The sequence below is a fragment of the Gracilinanus agilis genome, chromosome 5 (genome assembly GCF_016433145.1).
Source record: "Gracilinanus agilis isolate LMUSP501 chromosome 5, AgileGrace, whole genome shotgun sequence".
NCBI classification, from domain to species: Eukaryota; Metazoa; Chordata; class Mammalia; order Didelphimorphia; family Didelphidae; genus Gracilinanus; species Gracilinanus agilis.
This window is the reverse complement of record NC_058134.1, coordinates 37,395,103-37,405,868: the sequence shown is the minus strand read 5'-3', so window position 1 is coordinate 37,405,868 and position 10,766 is coordinate 37,395,103. Positions and strand designations below refer to the sequence as shown.

The 10,766-nt window shown below is 34.8% G+C and overlaps 1 protein-coding gene across 1 annotated transcript in view; it reads right to left on the bottom strand.

Annotated features, from left to right (window-relative positions):
- TBC1D5 (TBC1 domain family member 5) overlaps positions 1-10,766 on the bottom strand; it is a 650,187-nt gene that overhangs the window by 146,822 nt on the left and 492,599 nt on the right. Inside the window, exon 14 of the mRNA XM_044678890.1 lies at positions 6,271-6,443. Coding sequence (XP_044534825.1) covers positions 6,271-6,443 — 173 coding nt within the window. The remainder of the gene's footprint in view (positions 1-6,270; positions 6,444-10,766) is intronic.

Here is a 10,766-nt window from a genome sequence, read left to right as displayed (position 1 = left end):
AGGGAGGGAGGGAGGGAAGGAGGGAGGAAGCAAAGAAAGAGGAAAAACATTCAAGAGGCCAATAGTTCGCAATATGACCTAAGACCAACTCAGCTGAAAGAATTATTGAAGCTGTTGTGCCACATCCAATTTTCATCATGCTTAAAACGTTAATGAATCATATTGAATGTATATTTTTACTATACATTCTTTTATAATACTGCTGAAGAGGAGTTGGAATTTAGATCACAAATACCTTTTTAATCCAAAAGAAATATGATTTGATACTTCCTAATGAAAAAAAGAACTGAAGTTAACTGGATGCTAATAAATCTAATGAATAAAATGTTACAGGATAATCCTGAATTTCAAACAATAAGTATTTATTACAAAGACAGAAATTAGACATGCCATTGGCTTTAAGGAGGTTACATTGTATGGGGGGGGGAGATAAATAATAAAATGGAGAGAGAGGGATGTGTTCACATATGAGGCGGTGCTAGAATTGAGCTTTGAATAGAACTCTCAGAAGCTTAGGAGGTGAGGAAGGAGTGAAGCCAAGTGTCAAGAAGAGCTTATGCAAAGGTGAGGAGAAAAGAGACAAGAGTACTGGGGAGGGGGGCGGGGAGGAAGACAAGAAAAAAAAAAGGACAATCTGCTTGATTGTGGAGTATATGGACAGGAGTAAGACATAACAAGGCTGGAAAGGCAGGTTTAATGATGAGTTTAAACAAGTTTATTGTGCATTTATTCCTAATTTTAAGGATAAACACATTGGTTTTTAACCCATTTGTGCATACTATGTGACATATATTCAGTGTCAATAATTGATGTTACTTTATCAGTATAAATAACTATTGGAAGTTGAACTACTTTATTGCAAACTCCAACTAAAGACATAGCTCTCATTACCAAAAAAGTCTAAATATTTTGGTTTTTAAGAGTTTTGATAAAAACAATTTTTATTTTAAATGTAAAATTTTCTAAATCTCAAGATGAAGTAGTATAAATTGTATCAGAAAAGAGATTTTAAGAAACTCTAAAAAATTTTCCAAGCAAAATATTTGTGATTAGGTAAAATGAGACCTTAGCCACAATTGCATATTTACATGAAAGAGCTGCCACCAATTATGATCTTACTAACTCCTTTTCTGAATGTAAACATGTATTTATTACTTTCTCCCTCGTTCTATAGAAATTATTTGGATTCATAAAATACTATAGTTGGTTCATTTATTACTGGCACATTTACAACTCTACAATTGTTTCTCTAGCTTTAGTAGAACTGTTTTGGCTTTAGTAAAAAAATTTTTTTAAATCCTTGTTTTGTTTGAAAAATGAAAATCTATAAAACATCTGTTGTACACACAGTAGCATACTTCAGTTGACATGAAGACTATACATTTTGATCTTCTTCCCTAGGAATGAAGGCATGGGACAAGTACAATCTCTCTTCCCATCTGGTTTCTGCTAACGTACAATTCCTAACTTTCAAATGAGTCCATTTTTTGATAATTTACTCAACCCATATGGTCATGCTTATGGATCTTCAAGTATTCATTTTTGTTTATGAAACTTCTAAAATAATGTTCCCTTTTCAAAAAAGATAAGACTCTGAAGTAACAGAACTGGTTGACTTCTGCATTAAGCTGTGAAACCAGGGGAAGAACAAGATATTGAAATCCTTTCCCAAGGAATGCTGGGATCATGACAGAACATTTTGCCAGTTTAAAATGCCTGAAAGACTCGAAAGTAGGTTTATGGCTACTTAACTCTGGGAGACTATGTCTAAAGGTGAGCACAATTTCCATCACCCTCTTGAAATTTACATTTGTGCATTTTGAGATGATTGAAGAGTAGAATGAAATTAAACATGATATAACTGCTGACCTTTAACTTAAATTCTTAACACTACATTGTAACAATTATTATAGATAGTAATAAATTCTCAAGAAACAATTTTAGAGGGGTAGGATGATGGGAAGGGTTAAAGTTACAAGCAAATTAATCCATTTTCCCCAAATACTATCTCTAAAATAATATTTAGGTTTGGATGATTATGAACAAATGGTAACATAAAGTATTATATTTCTCAAAAATGTATGAGGGAGATAGAAATCTGGATCATAAAGTGTGCTTATAAGGAAAAGGTATGGAAAAAGAAGTCTTAGAAGAACAGGTTAGGTGGAGATAGAAAGCCAGTGTGATTTAAGCAACAAATTTCCAGGGGGAGCCCAATTATGTCTCGAGACAATAACTAATATTTTCTCCAAATTAGTAATTTCTTCAATTTTAACAATTAAAATCTCTCTTTGTAGGAACAAAAGATAACTTTGATTCTCATTTAAACTGAATAAGGTACTACTAACTTCAAAGCCATGACTTAGTTCCTTTTCAATTTATCTTTCCTATTTTAGATAAAATTTTCAATACTATTTCATTTCTAATTTGTCTGAGATACATATATTTCACAAAATTCTTATCAAATAGCTCCTCAAATCCTATCCTTAAAGATGAGAACCAAGCAAATTTTACTATTTTAACCAGTAGCCTGTGGAAGAGGCAGAACCGTTTGACAATATTTTATCAATTAAAAAATAAATAATTAAAAATACCAATTGCTATTTACCTAGTTTTCTAATACAATGAATTGTTTCATCAGTCATATCTATAAATTATTTCACATTTTTAGCTTTACCTTTTAAAATTAAGATACAATTTTACTATTAAGAAATTTGTTACTAGGAAGTGTATGTAATCAAATCATGTTTACTTTTATGAAATTCATGTTAAGATATAAAATATTAGCAAAGAAAAAACAAGGAAGATTCATTAACCATGTGCCTCATCTTAGGTGTTGGTACTAAATTTAGCCTAACATTTGTAAAAAGCCAGGATCAGAAGATGGGAGGATACCAGTTTTAGATCTGAGCATGGAAGGGGCTTTGAAGTCATCTTAGACTGAGTCCCCAAGGGAGAGGAGGCCTTGAGAGATGAAGTATCGTGTTCATAACCTCACAAGTACTAAGTGGTAGAGACAAGATCCAACCATAAATCCATTTCAGAAACTAAGAACAGAAGAATAAGTAAAATGATATAAATTAGGGAAATACTTCTAAAACTTATTTGTTAAGCAAAGCTGATAAAAACATATGACTTTTCAAAATTAAGTCATTAATACACATATAGGAAGAATATCCTCTTCTAAGTCAATAGTGGGCAACATTTTATTGATAAAATATAATCTTATAATTGTTCTTATTTAGGAAACTGAGGCAACCAGGGATAAATGACTTGCCCAGGGTCTCACAGGTAGTAAGTGTTGGAGGGCAGATTCAAACTCAAGATAAGTCCTCCTGACTTTAGGCCAAGAACTCTCTCTGCTGTGCCACCTAGTTGACCTATTGTTTTGTTGGTTCTGCTTATTTAGTTCTGCATCAGTTTGTATACATTATCCTATGTTTTTCTGAACTTCTTATCATTATTTCTTACTGCATACTATTTCACTGCATTCCAATACAATCCTGAGTTTTTCAGGCATCCCCCAATCATTGTGCACTTACTTTGTTTATAACTTTCTTTGATTACAGAGTGTTGCAATTATTATACAAAATTGTTCTAGTAAAGAAGAGAAGAATTTATATTGAAGGGAATGTCCTTATGAGAAGTGTTGTGTATTTTCTCCCCATATATTATGCTTTAGTTTTAAGGCAGGATACCCCAAAGGCAACTGGGCATAAAAAGTAATGTAATAAACCATGTAACTCCTAAAAGCCTCTGCCAATACTGTGAATCCAAGCGATAGGGGGTGAAGTACTTATGGCATATTACCCCAAGGAGTCCACTTCTGACCATGTCTGCATTCCAAGGTGCAGCCCACCCAAGTATAGTCAAGTTCAGGAGTTGGGTCCTATGGTGATTAAGTCTTGGTCTACACAGCCCAAGAAATATTAAGAAAAATATTAAATGGCCCTCAACTTCTGCAAGGCCTCCTTTTGTTTCTGCAATATGTCAGTATCAAAATGGAGTAAAATATGGATAGAAGATAAGTATTACAGTTTTTGGACTATTATAACAACAATAACAACAAGAGATTTGTAAAATATGGTACAACAGAGCGGACATACTGTTGGAGAAATTGAATCGTATCATTATTATCATTTGTACTATAAATGAAACAAATAGCACAATGCGAATCAAATTGATTATATGTGAAAAACAAGGAAATGACTTCTTACTGATTTGGAAGTCATTCCTAAAACAGCAACCTCTATTCAGATCACTGAGATATGGCATGCAATTAAAATAGCTCCAGTCTGAGCTATTTTAAAATGTTAATGTTGTTAGAAAATAGGAAATGAAGGGAGACAAGTATAATACTGGTTATAACAGTTCTCTATATAACCAATAAACCAATCGCTGTAACAAGGAGACCAAAAGAACCTGAAAACTCTCATAATCTACTTGGTCTATCTTCCAGGTATGGTACTGAAAAACAAGGCCTAGAAGGGGGACTGACATGGATTACAACAATGACACACAGAAGTTTAACTGAAATAAATTGTCACAAAGAAGAGACCAAAAACTGCCTAAAGACTGCCTTAATTAGAATATATTTAACTTAGTTGCCGAGCAGAGTTATGGCAGTCAAGGGTAATAGAAATTTAGAGTATAAACTCATTTGCAAAAACTTATAGAGAAGAATGATGGAATATCCTGAGCAATATAACTGCATAAGACAGCAAGAAGCAGTGTAGAGAAAAATCATTTAGAGAAAGCTGAGTAAGAGAAACCAACTGAACAAAGTTATCCTGAGGGTATTTAAGGACAAAACTGGGACTACAATATACAAATGAAATGTGGAAATATCTGTATATATTTCATAATGGTCTTTTCTGCTTATCAAGGAAAAGGGAATCACCATATTTGGTCTCTAATACCAGTTTTGGATTATGGATTACATCACAGAGATACAGGAAATGGTGCTAAAGAGAGTGAAAATGGGAACAGCAGCTAACCTCGTGTGCTGGCTTTGATGGAGCTAAGATATCCTTTAGCTCTCTGAAGGAAGAGAAAATGCCACAGGGTGGAAATATAAGAAAAAATGACCAAAGAACATCAAAAAGTACTTACTTTGTGTCTATCTCTACAACTTCAGAAAATCTTTGTGAGAATAATATAGATAGATAGACATCCAGGATTTATTGAATTAAAAAGGAATAGGCATGTTTTTCTAAGTAAAATTGCTTAGTTGACACACTATATTTACTATACGACTGACCAAAAGATATAAAGGATAGAAGATGCCACCATGCTTAATTGTTTATACACTGCAAAAAAGCACTTGGCAGCACACTATGCCACTTTACAAGTTTTCCTCTGGGAAGGTGCATATTTCATACATATTTCATACTGTTTTGAGTTTTTCTAGGTATAACCATATTTGTGATATAACAGACATAATACAACAAGGTCTAAAATAGTGATCATTTCTGATGTTTGTGATTGTTAAAAAGGAGACACGTGCTTGGTAAAGGTTTGTGACATGGGAGAAAACCTGCAGAGTTCAAGATGAAGAGAGATTTCCTGTCTGCCATAGGTTCACTGAACTAGAGCTGAAAGGGACTCCAAAGCTTTCTTGGTTCCAGGAGTTGACAAACTATTACCTGTTTTTTGCAGCCTGAGTTAACTCTGTTTTTTACATTTTAAAATACAAAAAAACTTTATTTCAAAGTGTAAATAAAACAGTTCATGGGCTATACAAAAATGGGCTGTGGAGAAAATGAAGGCCATATCAAGATTAAAAGACTGAATACCAAGTGAGGAAGCTACCTCTACTTGCATGCGAATCTCCCTTTCCTCATCTATTTAAGATGTGGGGGCATTTTTCTTCTCTCTCTCCAGACATATTAAATGTTCAATGCAAATTATATGATTATTCTGTTGCCTTTATGGGTAAAAAGACAAATTGTATTTTTTTGATGATGAGGCCAAAACACCCAAAACACCAATGCACTGAATACAATGTTGCCTAGCCTGGCCTTGTGTCTGCTTATATTCTACTTTATCACAGTGAACTTCCTCTTAGTTTTAGAAATAAATTCTCTATGGGGAGGACTTCACACTCATCCCTTTGCTTGAGAAAAACTTTTCTTTCAAACAAAATAAAAGTAATAAAGGAATTAAAGCAAACATTTAAAATGTCTGTCCTTTTTGAAAATTTGGTTGACCATAAGATTTTAATAATAATTCAAAATAAAATGATTATTTTAAATATCTGTTCACACTTACAGTCCATATATCTGTGGAGCAATTTCTAGTCTGTTCAGGTGCATGTAGAGCTCAATATCATGCTTCTTTAGGAGATGGTCTTGAATGTGGTTTACTTTCGTAACAATAGCAATGGATGGGCCTAAATCCTGTGGCCTGGCAAATGGGATGGGCGGCATCATCGTGTCTTTTCCCTAAGACCAAAAAGAAGAAAAAAAATGACACAAAAGTTTAACCACACATTTTAGTATTCATATAAACATAGCTTTAGGTAAAAATTATAAGTCTATGTACTTGTCCTAACTGTCCTTGATAGAAACGAGAGTTCAAATCCTGCCTCAGATGGCTACTAACTCTTTAATTTTAGGCAAGCCATGTTATACGTCTGAGCCTTAGTTTCCTCATCTATAAAAGAAGAAGAATAATCACATTTCCCTCACAGCATTGTTGTATCAAGTTAGATAATACATGTAATTTTTAAATGTCAAAGTGCCATATAAATGTTAGCAGCTATTATTATTATTATTATTATTATTATTTGATACAACAAAATAATCAGAAAAGCAATGTCTAGTCTTAAAGGTTCTTCTTAAATGAGTATCTGTTAGATATATGGTAGGTTCACACAATATTTCCTGATAATTTGAACCATAAAAATAATGATTCTCTACAATATCAAATGATATGGTAAGATAAAATAAACAGGGAGGGATATGCCTTTCAAACATGTTTGAAAATATCATGTTTTGTGTGATAAGCAGTAGCAAAGAGCAGAGATCCTGGACAACAAAGCAGAAGAGGAGTGGAAAGGTAGGAATTAGCCAGGTTAATGCCATGCAGAGGATTTCATATCTGATCCTGAAGGTAAGGGGGCCCCTGGCATTTAATGAGTAGGACGGTGACATGGTCATACCTGCTCTTTGGGGAGACTTGGCAGTTGAATAGAAAATTAAACTGGGAGAGGGGTAGGATTGAGGCAGGACACTGACCAGAAAGCTACTGGAATAGTCTAGGTGTAAAGTGATGACAGACTTAACTAGGGTGGTGGCAGTGTCGGATTAAAAAAAGTGCAAAGGATGTTACACTACTTCCAGTTGTTTTTTGTCCTTCATACTCCAGAGGACCAAAATGACATCATGGGTGATGTCTTCTGACTCATGCATAAGTTGGTTTTAAGTGAGGCAGAGAGGCACAAAGTCAACAGCCTCACTTTCTCTTCTGGTCACTGAAGTCCAGTGGCAGGACAAAGCTAAGACAACTAGTGATCTCTCAAGATGCAGGGGATGACCGTGTCTTCTTCAGTGTCTAACCAAGCTCTAACAACTCCACAGTGCCTGCTTCCACAACCTTCATGGCCACTGGAACAAGATGTTCTTATGTACCCCTTCAACCAGGGGAAGTCTTTACATGCTTGGAGTAGACACTCCCAACTCATCCACAGGTTGGAGGTCTGTCAGTTACCCTCAACCTGGTTTAGTCTACCCTTGCATGTCAGCTTCATGGAGCCACAGGTGAGGAAGACTAATACTACCAGTGTGAAGGCTTGCTGAGCCCTTTACAGGGCTGCTTTTCTTCTTTGGTGTCCACTTGCCTCCTAGAAATCTTTCTAAGAATGTTTTTAATGCCTTTTGATTATTGAATATCCATTTTTTTTTCATTTATACTTGGGCTCAAATTTGCCTAGCCAGCATCCTGAGTTCTGTGTCTCATTGGCACACATTATTTCGTCCCCTCCTATGTTTTCTGGTAGGTAGGAAAGAGTCTTGAGTTATTCAAACTTCCCTTCTTTTATATTCCAAGGTTTTTCTGGTCACTTGCAGATTTTGTTTTTTTCTATACTGAACTGTTCAAATTAACAATGGAATATTTTGGAGTTTGCAGCTTTCTTTTTATTTTTTTCTTTTCTTGGAGGCATTATTTCAATTGGTATTTAATTTTCTATGTTCAGAAGTCCTGGGAAATTTTCTTATATTATTTATTGTATTATGGTATTCAGAAATGGTCACAGATGGTTGTTGGGTTCTTTTGCTCAGGCTTGGTGAATTGCCTCACAACCCTCATGGAATTCTCCTTTACACCTCTATGGTGTCTCATTCCTTGACTCAGTTAATACAGGGTGCTACTGTGCTGGTGCTACTGCAGCTGGGGTCAATTTCTATAGTTTTTAGTTTGGGCCTCTGAGGCTCTTGGAGGAAGGGGCAGGGTCATGGTATGGAGATGAGCTCTGTTTCAATCACTGAGGAAACACAGGCAAATAGGGTTAACTGACTTGCCCAGAGTCACACAGCTAGAAAGTGTCTGAAGTCAAATTTGAACTCAGGAAGATGTTTTCCTGATTCTAGGTCTGGCACTCTATTCACAGTGCCACCTTGCTGCTGAAATAAGTAATACATTATTTATTGTTACAGAATAGACAACCCCAAATTCAAAATGATAAAGTAATAAAGACCACAGTCAAAGAAGCTAATTACCATAACTCATACAATGCCTTTTGTGTTTCCTTAAATCAATTAGCCATTAAAAATGTTAAACTCAGTGCCAAATGCTCATAGCATCTTCTGATACTGCTAATGACTTCTACATTTACCAGAACCACCATTCCCATTTTCCTTTCTATCTTCTGGTCTCCATAGATAGGAAAGTGTTTTGAAAAGGATAAAGCAGTTTACAAATACAAGTTATTACTGTTCTTACTATACTGAAGACTCAAATATATTAGATAAAGCTTTGATTCATAAATCTCTGGCCCTATATTTCCAGGACTTCTCTTCTCATATATTATGCCATCTTTATCCAAAACTGAGCTGACAGCCTCAGAAAGAAAAGGGATTTAAAAATAAAATCAGAGTATGTGGAATTCATATCTGGTCTGATGTCCTTTTTCTTTTGGTTCTAAGTTATGAGGGCCAGTACTTCATTTTAATAGAATAATTAACTTATGTTAATACAATGCTGCAGCCTGAGATATACATTTAAATATGTCAGTATATAATTTTAGATGTTTAATGCTGATGGACAATAAATTGAACCCAGGATTAAAAATGAAAAGATCAGGCTGGACAGAGTTGTCCAGTGCTTTAAAGACCTCTAGGTTTCTTTCTAAAGCTAAATGACTCTCTTTTTAACATAGTTTTAAAAAAATATCTATTAACCCACAAGTACCTACTAAGCACCAGGAACAGTGTTAGGATAGTATATCACTCACTGGGAAGTAGTTGAAGAACACTCAACTGGCAATGGAGAGATGCATGGTAAGGGGATATTGTAACCTATTACCAATAGCTCATTAAACGGAAAAAAAAAATAGTTTAAAGGATGTATGCTTTCATCAGTATGATTCCTCCTGTCCCTCATGGCTAACAAAAATGATCATTAAAGTCAGCATTTAAATATCACTTTATGGTTTGCAAAGTGTTTTATAAATTATTATTTCATTTGATCCTCACAAATGCCATGGGAAGTTGGTGCTATTTCCCACTTCGTTTTATAGATGAGAAAACTGAGGCAGACAGAGGAGAAGTGACTTGTCCGGGCTTCTTGATCCAGCACTCTTATCATCTGCATCTCATGGCTGCCTTCTCATCGTGTGTCTGTGGCTTATATTTTTCTGTAAATGCTCAATAGGGATTCACTTCATGTGCTTAGGACTTTCCTCTGAAGATGACAGAATCAAAGAGAGAGAGAGCTGTAATGGATCCTGGGGGTCATCCAGGCCAGCAGCTTCATTTTATAGGGAAGAAAATGAGTGGCTCAGGGTGACTTAGTGACTTGCCCATGACATGCGGTGCATGGAAACAGCTACCTTGCTGGGAATGAAACCCAAGTTCTCTTACTTCAAATGAGGTTTTCTTTCCATTAAATATCTTGATATTGTTTGGATACCAGTGAAACCTAGTTATGATCATTGTTAAAGATAATAATCACCATTAAAATTGGTCTTTAATTGACTTTTTTTTAAAAAAACCCTTATCTTCTGTTTTAGAATCAATCCTAGGATAGAAGGGCTATATAAAAGCTAGGCAACTCACCCAGCTAAGAAATACCTGAAGCCAAATTTGAACTCAACTCCTCCTGACTCGAGGCCTGGCTCTCTATCTACTGTGCTACCTGCCCTTCATTGACTTCTATATAGAATACATTTAAAAATCCATATCGATATTAAAACTAGCTTTTAGTATTTTAGAGCCCAGTATTTTTTCCTAAGACACTGGAATTAAAAACTATATATAAGGATATCTGTAGGATGTATATTGACTTAGTATGTTTTATTGTATTATTATTTATGTTGTTAAATATTTTCTAATTATATTTTAAACACATTCAGGTCACATCCAGGAGGGTTCTGGGCCCTGTATTTGACATCTCTGTTTTAAGAAGTCAAACTCCCTTCAAAAATGTCATTTAAAAGTCTTTGAAAAAAGTAGACACATTATTATGTCATATATTTTGACTATACAGTTTAGTTGCAAAATTAAAGTATACATGGCTTGGGCCAGTTAGTCTGAAGTACTTTTTTG